The 25,007-nt window shown below is 40.2% G+C and overlaps 1 protein-coding gene across 1 annotated transcript in view; it reads right to left on the reverse strand.

Moving 5' to 3' along the window:
• Positions 1 to 9,269: 9,269 nt before the first annotated feature.
• LOC136879283 (polycystin-2-like protein 1) overlaps positions 9,270 to 25,007 on the reverse strand; it is a 163,037-nt gene continuing 147,299 nt past the window's right edge. Inside the window, exons 9-12 of the mRNA XM_068229043.1 lie at positions 21,175 to 21,302; positions 13,494 to 13,560; positions 9,570 to 9,759; positions 9,270 to 9,497 (exon numbers count right to left, since the gene is read on the reverse strand). Of these exons, the coding sequence (XP_068085144.1) occupies positions 9,270 to 9,497; positions 9,570 to 9,759; positions 13,494 to 13,560; positions 21,175 to 21,302 (613 nt within the window). The remainder of the gene's footprint in view (positions 9,498 to 9,569; positions 9,760 to 13,493; positions 13,561 to 21,174; positions 21,303 to 25,007) is intronic.

The following is a 25,007-nucleotide window of genomic DNA, read 5'->3' on the forward strand; positions in this document are numbered from 1 at the left end:
TTAAATATAAATAACAAAAGTAGAGGAAGCAATATTAATACACATTAAAATATTCTGAGAAACACATAAAAACAGTTTCTTATCTCAACCCTTCTTTCTCTTCAATTCTTCCCAGTACTCCTTTGAAGATATCACGTATGTTTTCCTTAATCTAAACTGATGAGGATTTCTGGTACTTGAAGAACTTTGAGAAAATCTTTGAAAGAATCCTCGCTACTACTTGAGTTGGTGAGCAAGCAAGTTACGAAGCAATTTCATGCTCATTCAATATTTTCGGCTTGTGAACTTTTACTCCACTCTTCAAATGACGGCACCAGGAAGATCTTTCTTGGGAGAAGGTACATACACCTCTAAATGTTCATCATTCCACATGAAATCATCTCTTCCCTGATCACCATCATCTTCTGATGAACTGTCCGTCATCGTTTCATTCTGATTAGTTGATATTGTTTCACGTGTTGCATTGCATTTTACTGAGAATGCGAGGAGGCAAGAATTCCTCCAGGTCATCAAGCACAAACTTTAACTTCTGATTGGAAGTGGAAAGGGATGATGGGCTGCCTTCGTCGCTCTCTTGCTGTTGTCTTCCCACAGGGATTTCAAAATATCTGCAACACATTTTGTGTAGCCCACAGCATTGGGATCTAGTCGATAGAGACCACACTTATGAAAGGTGCTTTTCACAATATCTGGCCTAACAGCATCATTCCAAACTTTCTTTAACATGGGTGCAAAATTTACCTTGGTCACTGATGCACCAAGAGTTTGTTTTCTTGTCTTGAAGAGCATTTTCCCATGTTCTCTTTAGAGGTGCAAATACCCCCACATCTGCTGGTTGCAGAAGATGGGTGGCATTATGGAAATGGCAGTACAAAATTATTCCATGGTCATGACAATATTCACTGACTTGAAGGGAAAAGTGAATCCTGTGTCCATCAAGAAATAAAATAACAGGAAGTGTAATTTTCTCTACCTCTAGCCATGACCTAATCTGTTGAAGGTAGTTCAGAAACGTTGGGGTCTTCATCCAGTCACTTTGTTTTTTCGTGGATCCAAGGCTCAGGTACACTATCTTTAATAAGTTGCTGAAGTCGTATGTTGCTGTAGACGATCATTGTTGGGGCACAACGCCCATCGGCACAGAAATTTCCAATCACTGTTATGTCTTCTTTCTCTTTAGAGGTTGCCGTAATTTGAAGCAGAAGATGGGTGGCATTAGGGAAATGGCAGTACAAAATTATTCCATACTCCAGCTTCTTGAAACCTTATGAAACAGAAAATTTGTTTTGTCTGCATTGAAGATGCTGCTTGGGTCTTTCATAATTGATCTTACATCCTCAGATTCCAGGTAGCATGACAGTCCAGCAAACCAGCCATGTATTCTCTCTTCCAAGATAGCAGCCCTGCCTTGCTAATGGTTTCAGCCTTCTTCTGCATCAGGGAAGGATGCCATCTCATAAAACATTTGAACCAGGTTTTACCAGGTCTTCCATACTTAAACGGTGTGCTCCTTCCTGATAACTGCACAATTTGCTGAACAGTGTCAAGTAAATTCTTTTTCTTCAATGGAAATCCTCCCTTAGCCATGTTGATTACCCATTCTTGTGGACTCAGGAGCGGCTTCCGCTCAAGGGCAGTCTGAATCTTCTGACATCCAGATAGTTTGTCATTTAATGTTGTTAAAAGGGACCTGGTATGTTTTAGATGCCTGCCTTTGCAACATCATACCGGACTTAACCTGCTGAACAGCTTCAGTCAAGGCAGATAATGAATACTGACACCGTTTTATTTTTTCAACAGGTTTAACTTTGGCTTTTGGGACAATTCCCCCATTGGGCATCTTAATTTTGACCATAGTCAAGCTCTGAGCACTAAGTTAAGGAAATAAGGAAGAACTGCAAAAATAATTATTTTCTGCTTTGTAGTTTTAAATGGTTAAAATACAATAAAATGTTTTTTTTTCAAAAGTGAGGGGTAACTGCCCCCACACACCCCCTCTTGCCGACGACGAGAAACCTTGGATAGTGAGAGGATGGTTACATAAAGTGATTAGAACAACGTACGGCATCACACACACACACACACACACACACACACACACAAACACACTCTCTCTCTCTGTCTCTCTCTCTCTCCTCTCTCTCTCTCTAAGGAAATCTAACTATTACCCGATAAGGTTCAAAATTCAGGCCCTCTCAAGTTACAGCAGTCATGACCACAGAAATCCGGACTTCAGCGCCAAATAAAACAATATTACAAATTAAAATCATAACCAGCCCATTAATTTTTAGTGGTGTTCGATATTAAGGGTTGTTTTTGTATTAAATGAACCTCATTTATCAAATGTCCTTTTGATATTATAAAATGGGAGTCAAATATCGAACATTTTATTTTAGAAATAAATATGAAGATAGTTGAAAACTCACAATACAAGAAATTAATAAACATGTATGTATGTTAACACAACCTATTTTTTTTTTTTTGCTATTTGCTTTACGTCGCACCGACACAGATAGGTCTTATGGCGACGATGGGATAGGAAAGGGCTAGGAGTGGGAAGGAAGCGGCCGTGGCCTTAATTAAGGTACAGCCCCAGCATTTGCCTGGTGTGAAAATGGGAAACCACGGAAAACCATCTTCAGGGCTGCCGACAGTGGGATTCGAACCTACTATCTCCCGAATAGTGGATACTGGCCGCACTTAAGCGACTGCAGCTATCGAGCTCAGTACCTATTATTTAAACGATACCTTCTGAAGACACTATTTTACCGGCAAAAACAGATAATCACAGGGACACTGCACCTTAGTAACACTAGAACTTTCCCGCGCTTGCCAACACAGTAACGACTTCGACCTATTGATCGACATAAAGCTAAGTTTGGAAGGGTGAATTTAGAAATCTGAGATGTTATGTAAATTTTTTTCAATATCCTTATTTTGCAATGAGATGTGTGAACTGTTCTGTATTTAAAGGGTGTTCGATATATAGTGCCATTACCCCATATTAGTACGAGGGCACCTCCAACACCTTACTGAAATGTGAATTTGTACCTACTAGAGTGGTAGATTAGAAGCAATGTCTTATTGCACTTTAGGGATGTGGATTTCCAATGAGTACTGATAAGAGTCACAGACGTAGTGAAAAACGACATTCAGCAACGAGGAGGGGACTGGGACAACACTGAAGAAGGAAAGAAGTACAAAGACAGAAATTGGTGGAGGGGTTTCATTTTCCGACCCATTGTATAGATGGAACAATGTGGGATATTTATGTATGTATGTACTGATAAGAGTTGTAGAAGGCTACTTTATTTCACAGTTTCTGAACTGGTTACTGAAATTTTTGATGCTAGAGTACTCTTGTTTATTGAAAACTCAGATAATTATTCAGATATGTTGTTCACCCAATGTAAATGTATAAAAATAAGTAAATAACAATGCAGAATGAAGAAAACAGACTTAAAAAATTTAATATAATGAATGTTGAAAATGACAAAATAATGAGGCAAAATGGAAAGAAATGACCTAAAACATACATTATCATTATAGACTGTTATGCTTTCAGTGTTCAGTCTGCAAGCCTCTGTGAATTTACTAAACGTCGCCACAATCCTCGATTTGCAACTAGTGTTGTGGCCCCATTTTGTTCTATACCTCTTATCTTTAAATCGTTAGAAACCGAGTCTAACCATCGTCGTCTTGGTCTCCCCTTACCCTCCATAGCAGAGTCCATTATTCTCCTAGGTAACCTATCCTCCTCCATTCGCCTCACATAACCCCATCACCAAAGCTGGTTTATGCATACAGCTTCATCCATCGAGTTAATTCCTAAATTAGCCTTTATCTCTTCATTCTGAATACCCTACTAACCATTGTTCCCACCTGTTTGTACCAGCAATCATTCTTGCTACTTTCATGTCTGTTACTTCTAACTTATGAATAAGATATCCTGAATCCACCCAGCTGTCACTCCCGTAAAGCAAAGTTGGTCTGAAAACAGACCAATGTAAAGATAGTTTCGTCTGGGAGCTGACTTCCTTCTTACAGAATACTGTTGATCGCAACTGCGAGCTCACTACATTAGCTTTACAACACCTTGATTCAATCTCACTTACTATATTACCATCCTGGGAGAACACACAACCTAAATACTTGAAATTATCGACCTGTTCTAGCTTTGTATCACCAATCTGACATTCAATTCTGTTGAATTTCTTACCTACTGACATCAATTTAGTCTTCGAGAGGCTAATTTTCATACCATACTCATTGCACATATTTTCAAGTTCCAAGATATTAGACTGCAGGCTTTCGGCACAGTCTGCCATTAAGACCAAGTCGTCAGCATAGGCCAAACTCCTTACTACCTTTCCACCTAACTGAATCCCTCCCTGCCATTTTATACCTTTCAGCAGATGATCCATGTAAACTACAAACAGCAAAGGTGAAAGATTACAGCCTTGCCTAACTCCTGTAAGTACCCTGAACCAAAAACTCATTCTACCATCAATTCTCACTGAAGCTCAATTGTCAACATAAATGCCTTTGATTGATTTTAATAATCTACCTTTAATTCCATAGTCCCCCAGTATAGTGAACATCTTTTCCCTCGGTACCCTGTCATATGCTTTCTCTAGATCTACGAAACATAATCACAACTGCCTATTCCTCTCGTAGCATTTTTCATTTACCTGGTGCATACTGAAAATCTGATCCTGACAGCCTCTCTGTGGTCTGAAACCACACTGGTTTTCATCCAATTTCCTCTCAACGATTGATCGCACCCTCCCTTCCAAGATGGCAGTGAATACTTTGCCTGGTATACTAATCAATGAGATACCTCGATAGTTGTTGCAATCCTTCCTGTTCCCTTACTTATAGGTAGGTGCAATTACTGCTTTTGTCCAATCTGAAGGTACCTTACCAACACTCCACGTTAATTCTACTACTCTATGAAGCCATTTCATCCCTGCCTTCCCACTATACTTCACCATTTCAGGTCTAATTTCATCTATTCCTGCTGCCTTATGACAACGGAGTTTATATACCACCCTTTCCACTTCCTCAAGCATAATTTCACCAACATCATTTTCCTCCTCCCCATGAGCTTGGCTGTTTGCAACACCACCAGGATGATTTCCTTTTACATTGAGAAGATGTTCAAAATATTTCCTCCACCTCTCCAGTGATTCCCTGGGATCTATTATGAGTTCACCTGAATTACTCAAAACACTGTTCATTTACTTTTTCCCTCCCTTCCTAAGATTCTTTATTACTGTCGAGAAAGGTTTCCCTGCTGCTTGACCTAGCTTTTCCAGGTTATTACCAAAATCTTCCTATGACTTCTTTTTGGATTCAACAACTATTTGTTTCGCTCTGGTTCCTTCATCTACGTATAAATCCCTGTCTGCCTCGGCCCATGTTTGGAGCCATTTCTGATAAGCCTTCTTTTTACGTTTACAGGCTGCTCTCACTTCATCATTCCATCAAGATGTTCGCCTTTTCCCATCTTTACACACAGTTGTTCCTAGGCATTCCCTTGCTGTTTCTACTACAGCATCCCTGTATGCCACCCATTCACTTTCTATATCCTGAACCTGCTTACTGTCTACTGTTCAAAACTTCTCACTAATCATATCCATGAACTTCTGTCTAATTTCCTCGTCCTGGAGATTTTCTACCCTTATTCGTTTGCAGACAGATTTCACTTTCTCTACCCTAGGCCTAGAGATACTTAGTTCACTACAGATCAGATGGTGGTCTGTATCATTGAAAAATCCACGAAAAACTCGTACATTCCTAACAGATTTTCTGAATTCTAAGTCTGTTAAGATATCGTCTATTATGGATTTGGTACCCCTAGCCTCCCATGTGTACCGGTGAATAGCCTTATGCTTGAAGAATGTATTCGTAACAGCTAAACCCATACTAGCACAGAAGTCCAGCAAACGCTTCCCATTCCCATTAGCTTTCATATCTTCCCCACATTTACCAATCACCCTTTCGTATCCTTCAGTTCTATTCCCAACTCTTGCATTGAAATCGCCCATTAGCACTATTCTATCCTTGCTATTGACCCTGACCACGATGTCACTCAATGCTTCATAAAACTTGTCAACTTCATCCTCATCTGCACACTCACATGGTGAATACACGGACACAATTCTTGTCCTAATTCCTCCAACTGACAAATCTACCCACCAGAAAGTAAAAAAAAAAATTTTAAAAAAAAATACCAAAAGAATGACTTAATAAATATGCATTTATGCAATCAAGGGGCCATAAACAAGATTTATGTATAAAATAGCTCTGTGTATGATGCACCAGTTAGAACATGACATCATCAAAATCTGGGCCCTGCTAATAAGAAACTTTGATATTAAAATATGGGTAGACTCCTGGTGGTGAAAGGTTTGAGTACCAATGATTTAGCCTGTCTGAAACACTTAGTACACCCTCCTAAAAGGGTTTTACTCCATAGTGTAACGAAAGACATTATTTGCTGCTGTACTTGGAGGCCCGGGTTTGGTTCCAGTGCTGCCCGAGAGGGCTGCTATGTAGTTAAAATGGAACGTGCAGCTCACATCCAGTGAGGGTGTGTTTGAAAAGAGATGCATCACCTCAGTACAAGGATATTATTGTAACAGGGATATCGTAGGTTGCAGAGGTGTAAGAACATTGAATGGGTGGACAGAGAAAATATGATAGCATAATTTAAAAGACTAAAAATTGAAATTTTATTTCTTTCTTTTTTTTTTACTTGAAACTTGATAAACAAATAACAGTTGAACAGAATAATGGTGAGCTCATAAGCTCTTGTAACAATAATGATTTGAAATCCTAAAACAATCAGGTACTGTAGGGAAAATTGTTGACATAAAGATTTCAAAGAGATGAGTTTTGGAGCTCAAAAGTTACACTGCCGGGCTGAGTGGCTCAGACGGTTAAGGCGCTGGCCTTCTAACCCCAACTTGGCAGGTTCGATCCTGGCTCAGTCCGGTGGTATTTGAAGGTGCTCAAATACGACAGCCCCGTGTCGGTAGATTTACTGGCACGTAAAAGAACTCCTGCGGGACTAAATTCCGGCACCTCGGCGTCTCCGAAGACCTTAAAATGTAGTTAGTGGGACGTAAAGCAAATGACATTATTATTAAAAGTTACACTATTTCAAAGAACACTTTTGCTCCACTCAATTACACTCTAGGAGACTGAGTTCCAAAATTTACAACATTCCAGCCTCTCAAAAAAACTCAAGTTTCTAACCCAAATTTTACATTAGATTCCCTTTGACAACAATAATCACTGTCATATCAGCTTGACAGTCAGATCCACAATAGACTATGAGTAATTAGAAATTAAACAGAGGCAATAAGAGCCCATTCTAAATGGCCTTAGTGGTCAAAGGAAACGTTTTAAGAAATTGGCCATAAACAAAATGCTAGGAGATGAAACTCTTGCACTCCTTTGGAAATACACTTTGAAACACTTAAAATCCTATGTGGGCTTATGGCCCAAAGTTACAGAGGCTAAGCCTATACTACAGAGGGTGACTAGATGGTGAAAATATTAAGTTCCAAAAGAAGGTTAAGGTTTAAAGTTTTAGAAAATCATAGTCACCTCCATACCAAGTTGAATAGCATTAAAAGATGATATTCAATTTTAGAAATTTACATTATGAATGAATTTTGAAACCTTCCCCTCAAGTCAGCTATCTGGAGCTACCACATATTTAAAAGTTGTCTGCCATTACCTTGAGCTGGTAGGCCTTCCGATGGCAGGCAAGACTTCCCCCCTACCGAGCTCGATAGCCGCAGTCGCTTAAGTGCGGCCAGTATCCAGTAATCGGGAGATAGTGGGTTCGAGCCCCACTGTCGGCAGCCCTGAAGATGGTTTTCCGTGGTTTTCCATGGTTTTCCATTTTCACACCAGGCAAATGCCGGGGCTGTACCTTAATTAAGGCCACGGCCGCTCCCTTCCAATTCCTAGGCCTTTTCTGTCCAATCGTCGCCGTAAGACATATCTGTGTCGGTGCGACGTAAAGCAAAAAAAAAACTTTCCCCTGCCTCCACTACGCATGCACTCTAGACTGGGGATAATTATGTCCACCTTTTTAATACAAATACAATGTGACGTCATTAACACATCACAAATTTATTACCTTTCAAAAAACTGGGACTGGTTTCGGCATTATTTGTATGCCATCATCAGCCATAGGAAACTTGGTGACAAGGCTTAAGTAAAATATTAACATAACATAAATATATATATAATTGACCATATTCTTACATAACTAAAAGACTGGAGCGATGAAAAAGACAACATGGCCCAAAAGCTCCTAGCTTTTATAGCAGAGGGGAAAGTTCCAGAACTCTCTATGCTGATGGCCTGTACACATCCACAATTTTGATTGGCTACCAAATATATACACCAACATTTCTGATTGGCTAATAACTTCAGCACATTAAAAAAAAAAAAAAATTTACAAACACTTCAGGTTAACAAACATAAAAAATGTAACATTCCTTTGAAAATTAATTGTTCGACCTCCCACCAGATGGGACACACAAGTGGAGAGTAGAGACAACTGAAGATAAAAGTTCAAAACTTCTTCCAATACACAGTTCAGGGTTTACATCTCATATGGCCTTCTAAAAGGCACTCAGTTCAAATGTACAGAGAAGGTGTACCTCTGGTGCAATTACATAGGTTGGTTTTTAAGTTTTGGCAACCATTCTCCAGCACAGCCATGCAACAGTGCCATGCTGTTATTCTTATCAACGTTTGCTGACCTGCGTCCCCTTCCCCAGAGCACATGACCTCACCCTTCCCCTCCATGTCTGTTTACAGTGGCCACAAGAAGATGAGAGTTATGAGCAAGTGCTCACGAAAGACAGTTGCTATGTTTTCCAAGCATGTACAGAGAAGCTGGTGCTAGAGGTCCATGAAAACAACAGTGTCACCAAGGACATGAACGTGTGTTGGATGTCTCGGTCTGCTCATCCATCAGTAAGCGACGAACATGTACAGACTGTGTCCACATTTGTGGAGATGCATCGGATGTGATCTTAATGCATACTGTTCCTCCATTGCAGACCTTTAATCCGGCGTACTAATGTTCATTTTTTAAAATTTGCAAAACAATCTGCGAGCTGCTCTGAGAAGAAAACTATGACACTTCATGGATAACCCACCTATCGTTCTGCATGACAATGCTACGGCACACACATCAGGAATTGTGTCTAAATTGTTCAATCGCTGGAGGTGTTCTATCATCCCCCTCTCATACTTTCCAGATTTAAGTCCCTGTGACTTTGATCTAATACCCAAGATGAAGGAGCCACTACGCGATAAGCACTTCCATAGAATTGAAGACGTTTCTCAGGCCACCGACCACTCTCTTTGCACCATTGACAGGCTGGGACAGTGCCAATGGGATCCAGTGGCTTTTGCACCACTGGGAACATGTTGTACGCAACGATGGTGACTATACTGAAGGCCTATGGAATTTAGGACCATGTACGTATGCTATGTGTCTATAAACAAAATAGTTGCCAAAACTTAGAACTAACCCTTGTATAATCATCATCATCATCACCATCATCGTCGTCGTCGTCGTCGTCGTCGTCGTCGTCGTCGTCGTCGTTTTTGTTGTTGTTGTTGCTACCCTGTGAACCATGTGACATTGTCATGGTGGGGAGGCTTGTGCGTCCCAATGAAGCTGGTAGCTGAGCCACAGGTGCAACCATATTGGATGGGTATCTGTTGAGAGAACAGACTGACAAATGGTTCATCGAAAATGGGGTCTGACTCGTTGGCTGAACGGTCAGCGTACTGGCCTTTGGTTCAGAGGGTCCCGGGTTCGATTCCCGGCCGGGTCGGGGATTTTAACCTTCATTGGTTAATTCCAGTAGCTAGGGGGCTGGGTGTTTGTGCTGTCCCCAACATCCCTGCAACTCACACACCACACATAACACTATCTTCCACAACAATAACACGCAGTTACCTACACATGGCAGATGCTGCCCACCCTCACCAGAGGGTCTGCCTTACAAGGGCTGTACCTGGCTAGAAATAGCCACACGAAATTATATATATCGAAAATGGGAAGGGTATCAGCCTTTCACAAGTTGGAAGAGTAACAGTCTGGATAATTGACTGATATGGTCTTGTAATAATATTTAGGGCCTAAAATGACTTAGGTATGTTGATAATCCTACACCTTGATTTATGAATTTCATTTTCCGTATTGATATTTACCAATTGCACAGATTGCCTCTGAGAGGTGAAAGACAGGAGGAACCATACGTGCGATTTGTTCCTCATGAAGAACACTTAGCTAGAGCTCTGGGACGATTTGAGCCTTTTATTATTAAAGTGCAGAAAATACTGTTATGGGAGAGTCCAATGATTAGTTGTATATGCGTCATAGTCGTGAATATAGTATTTTGATTTTACCAGCCTCAAAAAGGGTAAGGAACCACCACATTTTTATGGCATTTGATGGGAGAAAACTCCAGAACAGAAGTTAGGCCAGAACACGTTCGATACAGTAAACAAAGGATTGAATCACACATATAGTGCATAATTTTAATGAGTATTAATCCATCTCATAATTATAGAAAAGTGCTGTTATTTACAAATGGAACCTATAAAGACTAATATTTGACATATATATAAAAAAAGGCAAATTATGCAAAAAATATAACGCAAGAATCAAGGCCAACACGTTTCAATGTCACTAATACATTGACTATGTTACTAGACATTTAAGTGTTTAAAAAAAACTTCTGTAGTAAATGATAAGCATTCTAGTTAATAGACATTTATGTTTCACACAATACATAAACATCACATTATGAAACTTGTAATTTATGCAAGAAGGAACTGACACTTAATCATTAGACTTAAAAGCCAACCATATACGGCATATTTAAATATTATCAAATATCTGATGTTATATAAAGACAAATTGTTACAATATTTTACCACATAACAATGCAAGGTCCAAAGCAATAAGTATTTTAGACTTTAAAGTACAATAATTACACTTTAAAATATCTTAGTGTGTTTATGTAAAAATATTTTATAGAGGTCAACACGCATTTATATTCTACCTAAAATAGTATCACTCCAGAAATATGGTGTCAAGATGTAACATGATATTTTATTGTAATTATCACGCAAGTTTTATTTATTACATTTTACTGATAGTCTATTCACGATTGTAAATAATAAGAACAAAATGGGAATCGATTCAACAGAATAAGCAAAAATACCTATGATAGATGCTTAATCAACCCAAGGACCCATTCTGTCAGCCAAAATGCATGTATATAATAGACAAAGTTTTGTAATTTTAATTTTATCACAAAGCTTATATATTTGTAAGTTTTTAAAATAAGTTTTCCTTGAAAATTATGAAATAATATATCATGAAGGTCTTTAGGAGGTATAAGATAGAAATGCAAATGTGATTCTGATATAGCTGAGGATGACCTATGCAAGTACAGAATTATCAACCAAAGTCAAGCAGGGGAAATGCAGGAGTTGATTTAATGGTGAATAATAAAATAGGGCAGCAGGTAAGCTATTATGACCAGCATAGTGAACAAATTATTGTTGTCAAGTCAATGCCCACCACAATACTGCAGGTCTATATGCCTACTAGTTCAGCAGATGAGGATCTAATAGTAATGGGAGACTGGAATGCAGTCGTAGGCCAAGGAAGAGAAGTTAATGTGGCAGGAGAATTCAGACTTGGACAAAGGAATGAAAAGGGAAGTCAGCTGGTATAATTCTGCACTGATCATAATTTAGTCCTTGCTAATACTTGGCTCAAATCAACACAAACAATGGTTGTATACCTGGACAAGACGTGGAGACACTGGAAGTTATCAAATAGACTTCATTAAGATTAGGCAGATATTCAGAAACAAGGTGTAGACTATGATCACGACTTGGTGGTCACGAAGTGTCAATATTTATTCTTTGTTTAATAATGTGTTTTTTAAAGGTACCGGTATGTTATAGTGTAATATTTATACTGAAATTGTGTGTTTGGCAGACTGGAAAGTTTTTAATTTTACATTTAAATTGCTGAATGGTATGGACACAGTCTTGGAGAAGGAAACCAGCATGGTGAGGTTATATAATTTAGTGTGTAGATGTATGATACAGAATGTTATACTTTTTTAAGTGTGTAGATGTATGATACAGAATGTTGTTATACGTATTCCCAAGAAAGCAGGGCATCACCATAAGACCTATCTGTGTCGGTGTGACGTAAAGCCACTAGCAAAAAAAAAAAAAACACAAAAAAAGAGGCAGGTGCTGGAAAGTGTCGAAACTGCCGTACCATTGGTTTAGAATTTTAAGCCTGCAAAATGTTAACATACATTATTTACAGAAGAATGTAAAAAAGGTTGAAGCTGAATTGGGAGAAGATCAGTTTGGCTCCACAAGAAATGTAAGAACACGTGAAGCAAGCCTGATTTTATGTCCAGTCTTAGAGGATCGAGTTAAGAAGGGCATTTTTGGATTTAGAAAAGGCATTCGATAATGTTGATTGGGATCAGTTACTGAGAAAGAAGGATTATCTACAATCTGTACAAAAATTAGTCTGCAGTGATAAGAAGCAGCAATCCATTAAGGAGTGAGGCAAGACTGGAGTTTGTTCAGTACAATCGAAGAAGGGGAAATCAAAATGCTGAAATAATCTATCGTTATTTTATCTGAGTCTCCAGAAGATCTGGAGAAATTGCAGGATGGTATGGACACAGACTTGGAGAAGGAGTACAAGATGAAAATAAGTAAATATAAGTAAAGTCGAACAAAGTTAGGTGATGCAGGAAGTATTAGAATAGGAAATGATGTCTTAAAGGAAGTAGGAGAACATTATTTCTTGGGTAGCAGAATAACTAATGATGGCAGAAGTAAGGAGGATGCAAAATGCAGACCAGCAGAAGCAAGAGAGGCCTTTCTTAAGAAAAAGAAATTTACTCATTTCTGACATGGATATAGAAATTAAAAGATGTTTTCGAAGATTTTCATCTGGACCATGGCATTTTTTGGAAGTGAAACATGGACAATTTTAGAAAAGAATAGAAGCTTTTGAAATGTGGTGTTATAGAAAAATGCTAAAGGTGAGATGGGTAAATCGAATCACCAGTGAAGAGATACCAAATCGAACTGGCTAAATTTGATCAGAAGAAGAGACAGAATGATAGGACACATCTGAAGACATCCACGACTTGTTCAATTGGTTTTTGAGGAGAGTGTAGGCAGTAAGAACAGTAAGAGTAGACCAAAGTATGAATATGACAAACAGATAAGAGTAGATGCAGGATGTGGTAGTTACATAGAAATGAAAAGGTTAGTACAGCGTAGGGTGGAATGAAAAGCTGCATCAAATTACAACAACATCAGCATTAACATCATTCCTAAAAGGAAGGCCTTGTTAAGGAGGGAAAGTAAATTAAGTATTAGACACTTACCCCTGGACCTCTGCTGGTGTGACGAGCGTTTGCCGTACAGATGATGGTCTTCCCATTGCAGGGACACCTGTGAAACAAAAATGAAATGCTATTATGAGGCTGATCATAAACAATATTAAATAATGAATATCAAATTTGATTGTTAAGCTTTCACAGCATAGAGAGTAAACTGCATGTTAGTACCAGTGTCAGTTTAGAGTTCCTTGGAGACTACTGACTGGCTGTACATCAATATATCAATGATTTCAAATATCTTGTTTGTTCCTTCTATTTTATCCAAGATTTTTGCATTCATGTCCCAACTGATTTCAAATATCTTGTTTGTTCCTTCTATTTTATCCAAGATTTTTGCATTCATGTCCCAACTGGTAGCAACATTATGAAACATGCTTGTTAAGATTTTCCATGTGGGCATATTTTCAGATGATAAGAAACATTTGCTTTGGCATATGAATCAATGTACATAAATTCTCATAAGTGTGAACCTAAGGAGGTTATTATTATTAATATTAGTTAATAAATATAATAATAATAATAATAATAATAATAATAATAATAATAATAATAATAATAATAATAATAATAATACACTGACTGACAGAGCAAATGCAACACCAAGAAGGAGTGGTCAGAACTTTATGCCAATTGCAGGGTAGACTCACGTCACTGAGGTATGCTCATGATGTGAAATGCGCCGCTGTGCTGCGCACGTAGCGAACGATAAATGGGACACGGCGTTGGTGAATGGCCCACTTCGTACCGTGATTTCTCAGCCGACAGTCATTGTAGAACGTGTTGTCGTGTGCCACAGGACACGTGTATAGCTAAGAATGCCAGGCCGCCGTCAACGGAGGCATTTCCGGCAGACAGACGACTTTACGAGGGGTATGGTGATCGGGCTGAGAAGGGCAGGTTGGTCGCTTTGTCAAATCGCAGCCGATACCCATAGGGATGTGTCCACGGTGCAGCGCCTGTGGCGAAGATGGTTGGCGCAGGGACATGTGGCACGTGCGAGGGGTCCAGGCGCAGCCCGAGTGACGTCAGCACGCGAGGATCGGCGCATCCGCCGCCAAGCGGTGGCAGCCCCGCACGCCACGTCAACCGCCATTCTTCAGCATGTGCAAGACACCCTGGCTGTTCCAATATCGACCAGAACAATTTCCCGTCGATTGGGTGAAGGAGGCCTGCACTCCCGGCGTCCGCTCGGAAGACTACCATTGACTCCACAGCATAGACGTGCACGCCTGGCATGGTGCCGGGCTAGAGCGACTTGGATGAGGGAATGGCGGAACGTCGTGTTCTCCGATGAGTCACGCTTCTGTTCTGTCAGTGATAGTCACCGCAGACGAGTGTGGCGTCGGCGTGGAGAAAGGTCAAATCCAGCAGTAACTGTGGAGCGCCCTACCACTAGACAACGCGGCATCATGGTTTGGGGCGCTATTGCGTATGATTCCACGTCACCTCTAGTGCGTATTCAAGGCACGTTAAATGCCCACCGCTACGTGCAGCATGTGCTGCGGCCGGTGGCACTCCCGTACCTTCAGGGGCTGCCCAATGCTCTGTTTCAGCAGGATAATGCCCGCCCACACACTGCTCGCATCTCCCAACAGGCTCTACGAGGTGTACAGATGCTTCCGTGGCCAGCGTACTCTCCGGATCTCTCACCAATCGAACACATGTGGGATCTCATTGGACGCCGTTTGCAAACTCTGCCCCAGCCTCGTAAGGACGACCAACTGTGGCAAATGGTTGACAGAGAATGGAGAACCATCCCTCAGGTCACCATCCGCACTCTTATTGACTCTGTACCTCGACGTGTTTCTGCGTGCATCGCCGCTCGCGGTGGTCCTACATCCTACTGAGTCGATGCCGTGCGCATTGTGTAACCTGCATATCGGTTTGAAATAAACATCAATTATTCGTCCGTGCCGTCTCTGTTTCTTCCCCAACTTTCATCCCTTTCGAACCACTCCTTCTTGGTGTTGCATTTGCTCTGTCAGTCAGTGTATTTACCGGTTACCTCCATCGGGCGCGTCCCATTGGAATTGGGGAAGCTCGCTGGCTCTGCCGCCAGCAGAGTCAGAGGGTAGTAGGGAAATAAAATACCACCGTGAAAAAAAAAAACTGGTCCCTTGCCAGGGTTACGGCGAAGACTGGTAAATGACCAGAAGCCAGAAAACATCCTGAGGCAACCTCTAGGGCTAACAACCCTAGTTGTAAAAGGATGGGTACCCATCCAAAGCAAAGTCAAGTCAAAAAGCATGATGGCACAACATTTCAAGAAACATACCCCAGGGGGTAAATCTTCAGATAAATCCCTCATCGTGAACGCCACGGCGCACGAGTCTCGTTCGGATTCTGGGGGAGACTCGACATCATGCAAGAGACGAGTCGGAGCGTCTCGGTGTACACCAAAGAGTCAAAAACTCAGGCCAAAATCTAAAACCTTTCTAGCAACTTTCAACATAAATTCACTTACACAAACTGGCAGCTGAAAACCCTCACCAAAGCTCTTCACGAAAATCAGATATCCATAATGGCCCTACAGGAAACAAGGTACCCAGATGAAGAGATTTTTGAATCCGAAGGCTACCGATTTTTCAAGAGCAAAGCACAAAGAGGAATCCTCAATGGAGCTGTGATGCTTGGAACCGCGTTTGCTGTTAGAACCAAGATCCTTAAATCGGTTGCAAATTTCGAACCTGTGAATGACAGATTGTCTATACTCACAATTAAATGTGCGAACAAAACCTACGCCCTAGTTAACGCACATGCTCCTACAAACGATAAGAACAAGTCTGATCCAAACGAAGTTGATAATTTCTGGGACCTACTGGATGAAAAATTAAAACAAAATCCCTAAACACCATGTCAAGCTTCTTTTGGGTGACTTCAATGCCCAACTAGGTCGTGAACAGAAGTACAAGAAAGTTATAGGAAATTACCCTGCTCACAAAAGAACCAATCCCAATGGCAAAAGACTGGTGTCCATTTGCGAAAATCACAACCTGCAGGTCATGTCGACCCACTTTCGCCATCTACCCAGAAAGCAAATGACTTGGCGTTCTCCCGTTCAAGCTCTCGGAGAGTTCCAAATTGATCATGTTGCAATCTCCAGGAGAAACAGCCCTGAGATTATGAATGTCAAGGTAAAGAAAGGCATCAATGTGGCCTCAGATCATTATATGTCTCTTATCAAATTCAAACCAATTCCCGCAAACACAAGGAAGACAACCAAACATATCATACGCTTCGACAATGATAAACTTCGGCAAAGGGTCCAGGAGTTCCAGGAGAAGGCTAGACCAAATGACTGTGACTTTAACAACGCCAAAAGTCTCCTTGTTGAGGCCGCCAAAGACGTTGCAGAAATCAAAAGAAGCAAAAAGCATGCCTGGTGGAATGGTACCTGCGAACCAGTCCTCCAAGAAAGACTCAATGCGTGGAAACAGTACTACTCTACGAAATCAGAAAATGATTGGGAAACCTACAAAACCCAACGTGCCCAAGCAGCTAGGGTGTTCAGAACTGAGAAACGTAAATACGAAAAATCTCTCATTGAAAAGATAGAACAAAACTTTAGAAAGAATGAAAGCAGAGAGTACTACAGAGCCTTCAAACGCAAACTCACTGGCTATAAACCACCATCTCTATGCTTTGAGCGAAAGGACGGCTCACTGGCGACGTCAAATGAAGAAAATTGCAGCATTCTGGCAGACTACTTCAAGAATTTACTTAATTGCTCTAAACCGCAAAGCCCCATTGAAACCAAGGAACCCTTACTCAGGTACCCAGTTTCCAGACCACCCGACAGAGATGAAATCAAGCGCCACATTGCCCGTCTCAAAAATAACAAAGCGCCGGGGGAAGACTCAGTAGCAGCAGAACTATGGAAATATGCCCCAGAGGAATCACTTGATATCTTGCAAAAGCAAATAGAAGAAATTTGGAACAAGGAGACCCTACCCGAAGATTGGAAAATAGCTTTGATCCATCCATTACACAAAAAAGGCAGCATGAAGAACATCAACAACTACAGAGGAATATCTTTGCTACCCGTGACTTACAAAATTCTATCACTTGCCATCCTGGAGCGTTTGGAAGCACAAGTCGAACATCAAATAGGCGAATACCAAGGAGGGTTCAGAAAAGGTCGCTCAACAGCTGAACAGATACAAAATCTCAAAACGATCATCAGATATTGTACACTAAGGTCCAAGCAGTATGTGTCTGTTTTTGTGGACTTTAAGAAAGCGTACGACTCCATTGACCAGGAAGTTCTGCTAAACATCTTAAATGAATTTGGAGTTGATTTGAAACTGCTGGCATTAATTAGAGCCACCCTGACCGATACAAAATCCAAGGTGAAGTTCCACGGATGTCTCTCGCATTCCTTTGACATCAAAACAGGAGTCCGTCAAGGTGATGGGCTATCCTCGATACTCTTCAACTGTGTTCTTGAAAAGATCATCAGAACCTGGCGGGTGAGATTACAGGAAACCAACTACAGTCCATTGAGAATAGGAACCAAATCTAAGGGGATCGCAACAGACTGCTTAGCATTTGCCGATGATATTGCTGTTCTCTCAAACGACATAGAAACCTCTAGAGCTGAAGTTGAAATTTTAAAGGAAATTGCCGAACAAACTGGTTTGCAGATATCGTTTGAGAAAACAGAAGTAATGACTAACATCAAAGAGGCTCCACCAAAACTCCATACAAAATACGGGGACATCACCCGAGTAGACAAATTCAAATACCTGGGTGAGATCATCATGAAAAATGGACTGGACAAAGAAGCACTTCAGGAGCGAGTATGCAAACTGGAAATAGCCTACCAAACATCCCGTACAATCTACAACAAAAAATGCCTTTCCCAAAACACCAAGATACGTCACTATGAAACAGTGCTGAAGCCAGTAGTTTTATATGCAGCTGAAACCCTGTCTCTAAATGCCAACAAAGGACTCCTTGAAGAACTGGAGAAAAGAGAACGCAAAATTGTGGGAGGAATCTTGGGATCAAAGTACAGAAATGGAGTCCATCAAAAGAGATCCAACAAGGAAGTTTACAGCAAAATAGAGAAAATTACCGACACAATCAGAAAAAGATGGGCACGATTTTACGGTTATCTGAAAAGAATGGACGGAAGAAAGTTAACTAAAGAAATATTTCACTTTTTTGATTCAAACCCCAAAACCACAATTCCCTGGTTTAGAAATACCAAAGAAGACCTTCAAATGCTACATATCTCAGCTGAAGACGCCCTTAACAGAGATCTCTTCCGCAAGAAAATATTGACGAACGGGCTAAACTGAGATGAGCAACCGAAGAGAAGACACGGTGCCTCTTGGACAGAGGAGCGTAAGCAGGCCCACTCACAAAGAATGAGGGAAATTTGGGCTCTAAAGAAGGCCAAGTTCAGTGTCAAATGCAACAAGACTTAACGTGGTCCTTGATGGCCCCAGCGAATTATATATAATAATAATAATAATAATAATAATAATAATAATAATAATAATAATAATAATAATAATAATAATAATAATAAAGAGCTGGAATGAGTAAATGTCTGCATGGCATATCGGGCAAAGGTGGCTAAAGAATCATCATCATCAGTTCCATACAAAGTGAAGGGATATATACAAAATGTGTGTTAGATAATTTTAGAAAGGATAGCAGTTCACAAATTTCATCTCCCAGAGAAACAGAGTTTGACATTAAAGATACAGTAGGCCTATGTACTAAATGTATTTTCACTGCATGATAAAAACACCTATAGCTTCTCTGTCCATACACAACATTCTCCTGAGGTTTTCTTTCATGGTGCTGAAACCATCTCAACTAATTTTTTTGAAGTTTCTTTGAGATTAGTGTTTTTCACAGAGGTTAGTAGATGACATAATTCTGGATATCAGCCAATCCAGATTAAAACGTACGTTGGAAATATTATTTACTACAAAATATTTGACATCCGTGCACAATCTATTAGAGTACTCTAATAATATTGGAAGGAGAAATTACAAATGATATCCTTTATGACTGCAGACATTGTAGCTCATGGCAATTGGATGTGCATACAGCAGTGATGTACATATGGAATTAGTGTGTCAGGAAGCAACAAATTCACACTAACTCAAGAATATTCATATCAAATGAAATTATCACTACCATTCAGCCTTGCCATCCTAAAGTCCATGCATCCTGCAAAAACCTCAGGAGGCCTTACTGCCACCCAATTGGCTGACGGACATATTTCCCAAACCACAAATTCTGTCCCCAAACTTCAAGCAACCTAAACCCAGTACCCTTTATAGCCACATATCATCCTCGCCTCCATAAAACCAATGAAATTTTAAAAGAAGCATTCAATCTTCTATCTTCTCACATGCATGAGCTCCCACAAAGCCCCTCAGTTACATTCAGGCACCAACCAAACCCACTTACTATGAACTATACCAACCTCCATCCCTTCCTGGCTATTTCCCCCGTGAACTCAGCCGCTCGCCAGCACCACTTTCACCAACAGCATCACCAACAAGGTTGTCATGACTGCACTTCATGCAGCATCATCTACCAGCTTCAGTACAGACTGCCCAACTTTCTACACTGGCTTACTTTACAAATGAACATGTGAGCACTGTATTATCTGCAAAACCCATACCTTGGATCTTCCTATCCCCATTCACACCTGCAACTATCAAACAATATTTGGGGATTGTTTCACAGTTGAAGTCCAACATTTATCCCCATCTTCTCATCCCTTTGACCTTATTTGAAGATGGACATCAGCTGGTTCTCAGGTCTAGGGAAGCACCTGGCATTTACGTTAGAAAACTGCTCATTCTTACCATCCTCTTGTCTGCCCAATCTAACCCCCCCTCCCCCCTTATTGCACAATAGCATCTACTTGTCAACAATGATCACTGCTATTCTTATCCTGTCCTTCACTGATGAAGGCTGCAGTCTATGCTTACATGGTAAAGCACTACTCTTCACGATTTCAGTGAAGTTTGGTAGCCATATGGACCGAGGTTTATGAAACTTCAACTTCCTGTGCAATATATAGCAAAGATTTATTTGGAGTGCATGCAAACAAGGTGCCGATTTTGTCAATTTTTCCCTCCATCAGAACTCTTCATTTTGGGTTAGAAATTTGAGCATTTTTAGTGATCTTATTGTTCTTAGTTTATTAACAGTTGGTTTACCTGGACTGGAGCACCAGAGAATTTCACCTGAAATTGTTTACGCGAGTCAGTTTTCATTACGCACGTGATGTACCTAAAAACTCTTTGTTTAAGCATGAACTTTTCAGTTGGCATTGCAATAGATTCATTTGATTATTCATGAGGCTATTTAACTGATAATTCACACACACATGTGTTTGCTGAATTTTAAGACATGTGCAAAATCTTACACTACTCAATGAAGTAACTCACTGAAAGAGACTGAATTTTAGGAACCTTATGCTGCATGATCAAGCGGTACTGTGACCTTCAACATGCACCTTTACTGCAGGCATCTCTAGCACCTACTGCTTTGCATGTATCCACTGTTTTGGCCCAAGACTGCGCTAACCACTGTAAACCACCACCATCATCATCACCATTTTACAGTTCCAGTTTCCTGGGTACTGTTACTGTGAACCATGTGTTAGGACAATAAATTAATAAATACTTACTTCCTGGTCTGTGTTGTGCATCTATTTCTGCCAGCATCTTCATTGCTTCATCTTCACCAATTTCATCTCCTGGACGTAGATCATATTTGTTCATAAATGCCTCAATTTCAACATCAGTGAAATTACACCTGAAATTGATTAGAAGAAGAATTTTTATCTATGGTTACTGGTGGCAAATCTTTCTGGAGGTGAGTTTTGTGGAGAGGAAGGAGTGATTTGCCATTTGACGTTAACTGAGGCATGAAAAGTAAAATTAGACATGAAAACAGTTTTCTTCAGCTTATGAATAATTTTTCAGAATTTAATGATGTTTTTGAAACTCTGATCAGTTACACAATATCAGGTAATAATATTCAAGTTCACATATCAATTACTAATTACTACATCACTTCTTCATGACTAAATTAAAATTATAAAGGGCCTCAGTTGAAAGTAAATTTCAAAGTATTTTAATATTTACAAACTTGCCAGACCCCTTGAAAACAGAAGTTCTATCAGACTCCTTAACTTGTACACTTGCACCATTGAACACTGCATCCATTCTCCATTGATAAGAACTTTGCATAGAAGATATCTTTCTTAACGCAGTGATTCACATGTACAATAAGTTAAGTATACTATTCAATGTGAAAAGAATCATCAGGTTGAACAGAGATTGGCTGATCACGGGGCAATTTGACCCTCCCAACATTCTTGCTGCACTCAGTGCCTCTTAACTTACTGGCCTAAACCTTTCTGCATAAGGAATCTGGTACATATCTGAAGTTCCCATACGTTCCTATCTTGCGTAGTACGGAGCTGAATAGCTGCAGTCGTTTAAGTGCAGCCAGTATCCAGTATTCGGGAGATAGTAGGTTTGAACCCCACTGTTGGCAGCCCTGAAAATGGTTTTCTGTGGTTTCCCATTTTCACACCAGGCAAATGCTGGGGCTGTACCTTAATTAAGGCCATGGCCACTTCCTTCCCACTCCTAGCCCTTTCCTGTCCCATCGTCGCCATAAGACCTATCTGTGTCGGTGCGACGTAAAGCAACTAGCTATCTTGCGTAGTTATGAAAGACGTGTCCATCCGTCCGTCTGTCCGTCCACAAGAAGGTTAATATCAGCATCAGCTTGTTTGTCTGTTGAACAATCCAATGCTTTGGTGAACCTGGTAGTATATCACACCACCCTCATTCGGGCAGTCCAGTGTCGGCTAGGTCACCACAGCCCACCAACAACGCTGTGAAACAAAGAATTTGCCAAATCCTGAGCGAAAGTGAAAGCATGAACGATGAGCGTTTTGAGGCAAACAATGTCCAGGGTGCTAAGAAGTGACTTTGGTCTGAGAGCACTTTGTCGCAGCACAGGGCACTTCTTAACAACACAATCGAAGAAACAGAAGGGGGTCAAATGCTGAGCCCTGATTGAGCAGTACAAGCAAAATGATCTTTAGAAAATTCTCTGTTTTTGATGAGAAAGTTTTCACAATTGAAGATCATTTGAACCATTAAAATGGTAGTGTCCAACCCCAGATGCAGTCACAGCTCGTCAGATGGCTCCAAAAATTCAGGGAGCTCATAATCTGGCATCACTGACAGTTTGGTGTCCACGTAACAGCTAGTGTTATTACCTGCCATCCTTGGGGGGCCCAGGTTCAAGGGCAGGAGGGCTGGTATGTAGTTGAAATGGTACATGAAGCTGGGAGTGTGCCTGAAAAGAGCTGCACCACCTTGGGATGAGAACATGAGTTTACTTACTGACAGTTTGGTGGGGAGTTTTCTAATGATGGCATTTTGGACAAACATCCACTAAAGTGTATCAAAATTCAGAACCATTAAATCAAACTTATTCATGGGGCAGGATTGGAGTTTTAACAGGACTCTGCTTCTGCATACAAGGTCAAGACCACTCAAGGCTGGTTGCAAGCAAATGTACCTGACTTCATTTCTGTTAGTGGTGGACCATCTGGCAGAACCTTTGAATTACAAATTGTGGTCACAGCTTGATGATATGGTCTTTAAGAAGAGACATCCTAATATTGCTACCCTAAGAGAACCTTGCAGATGGCTGTAGTCAATTTTCCCATGAACATCGTGTATGATGCAATGAGTGACCAGTAACATTAAGTCCTGTATTCAGGAAAACTACAAACATTTTGAATAGTATATATACAATTCCTGGTATAAATACAGGTTAGACATAATAATCCTTTGGTTTTTTGCCATGTGAATGAAGTAAACTACCGAGCAAGTTGGCCGTGCAGTTAGAGGTGCGCATTTTGTAGTAGTAGTTGTTGTTGGGTATTTACCTATGTTTTTAACTTTACTTTATTATCACTTGTAATGTTAAGCTAGTAGTAAGATCAACCTATAGTATTGTAAGCTGTAGTGTTAAGACCTGGAAATACTTAAGTTCTGTGTGAATTTGTGTATGATGATACTGGATTTAAAATGTTAAACTAGTAGTATATCTTGTAATATTTTCTTTCCATGGATTTGCTTGTTGTTGTTGTTGGGTAATTATGTTTTTTACTTCACTTTATCAGCATTGTAATGTTAAGCTAGTAGTAAGATCAACCTATAGTATTGTAAGCTGTAGTGTTAAGCACTGGAAATACTTAAGTTGTGTATGAAATTTTACATCATGATGCTGGACTTAGAATGTTAAACTAGTCGTATTTCTTGTAATATTTTCTTTCCATTGAATTGCTTGTTGTACTCTTGTTGTTGTAGTGGTATTGTTGTGTAGTTATGTTTTAACTTTACTTTGTTATCACTTGTAATGTTAAGCACTGGATATACTTAAGAATGTTAAACTAGTAATATTTTCTTTCCATGAAATTGCTTGTTGTACTTTTGTTGTTGTTTTTGTTGGGTAATTATGTTTAAACTTTATCCTACAGGGTCTTTTTTTTTTTTAGCTCGCTCCGCAGCACCACTCGGAGCACGGCACAGCTGGCACAATGGCACTCCATCACTAGCCAGTATAACGCACGCTTTTCCTCCCCACTACTTGCAGCAATTCCCACTTATAGAAATCCATTTCTAGTGAAACTATTAGTCTAAAACCTGCCTGGCATTACATTTGATGTTCAAAATGTTGTCGCTCAGCTGTCAAACATGCCTGACACCTCGGCGAATCTCAGCCCGTGTGATGTTCGAAATAACTTATGTAATGTTCTCTTGTGTGAGGGTTGTTCACATACACTTTTGCCTTCAGCATCCACCACAGGTAATAATCACAGGGATTTAAATCAGGAGATCTAGGGGGATAATTAATCACATGATCTTCGAAAACTTCCCGTATTATCTCCATAGGTGACATAGATGTTGATTCCCATAGGGAACATGAAATATTTGTCCTGAATGAGTAAATTTATAATACCAATATAATGGTCCGTTATTGGACATTATAAATTTTCCAGCTAACTCATTCTTGGTTGTGCTAAGTACCAACTGATGAGCCCAACTTAGCACACGAGGGTGAAACGCAGGCAACCAAGAATGAGTTAGCTGGAAAATTTATAATGTCCAATAATGGACCATTATATTGGTATTACCTCCATAGACCAATTAGCAGTGTGTGCCGTTGCATTACCTTGCATAAAGTAACCATTATTTCTTTCTTTTGCCGTCAGCTCTTGTAAGAATGGTCTGAGAATGAGGTCTATATATCGATCAGCATTTATTGTTTCACAGAAAAATATAGGCCCTATAATTCAGCGAGTGCTTATTGCGCACCAAACTCCTATCTTTACATCATGAAGTGGACGCACATGCAGCTATTGGGGATTTTCTGCACACCAGTAGCGATTGTTTTGACTATTCACATAGCGACTTAAGTGTAGCCATG

This window comes from Anabrus simplex, chromosome 8, assembly GCF_040414725.1.
Source record: "Anabrus simplex isolate iqAnaSimp1 chromosome 8, ASM4041472v1, whole genome shotgun sequence".
In the NCBI taxonomy this organism is placed as follows: domain Eukaryota; kingdom Metazoa; phylum Arthropoda; class Insecta; order Orthoptera; family Tettigoniidae; genus Anabrus; species Anabrus simplex.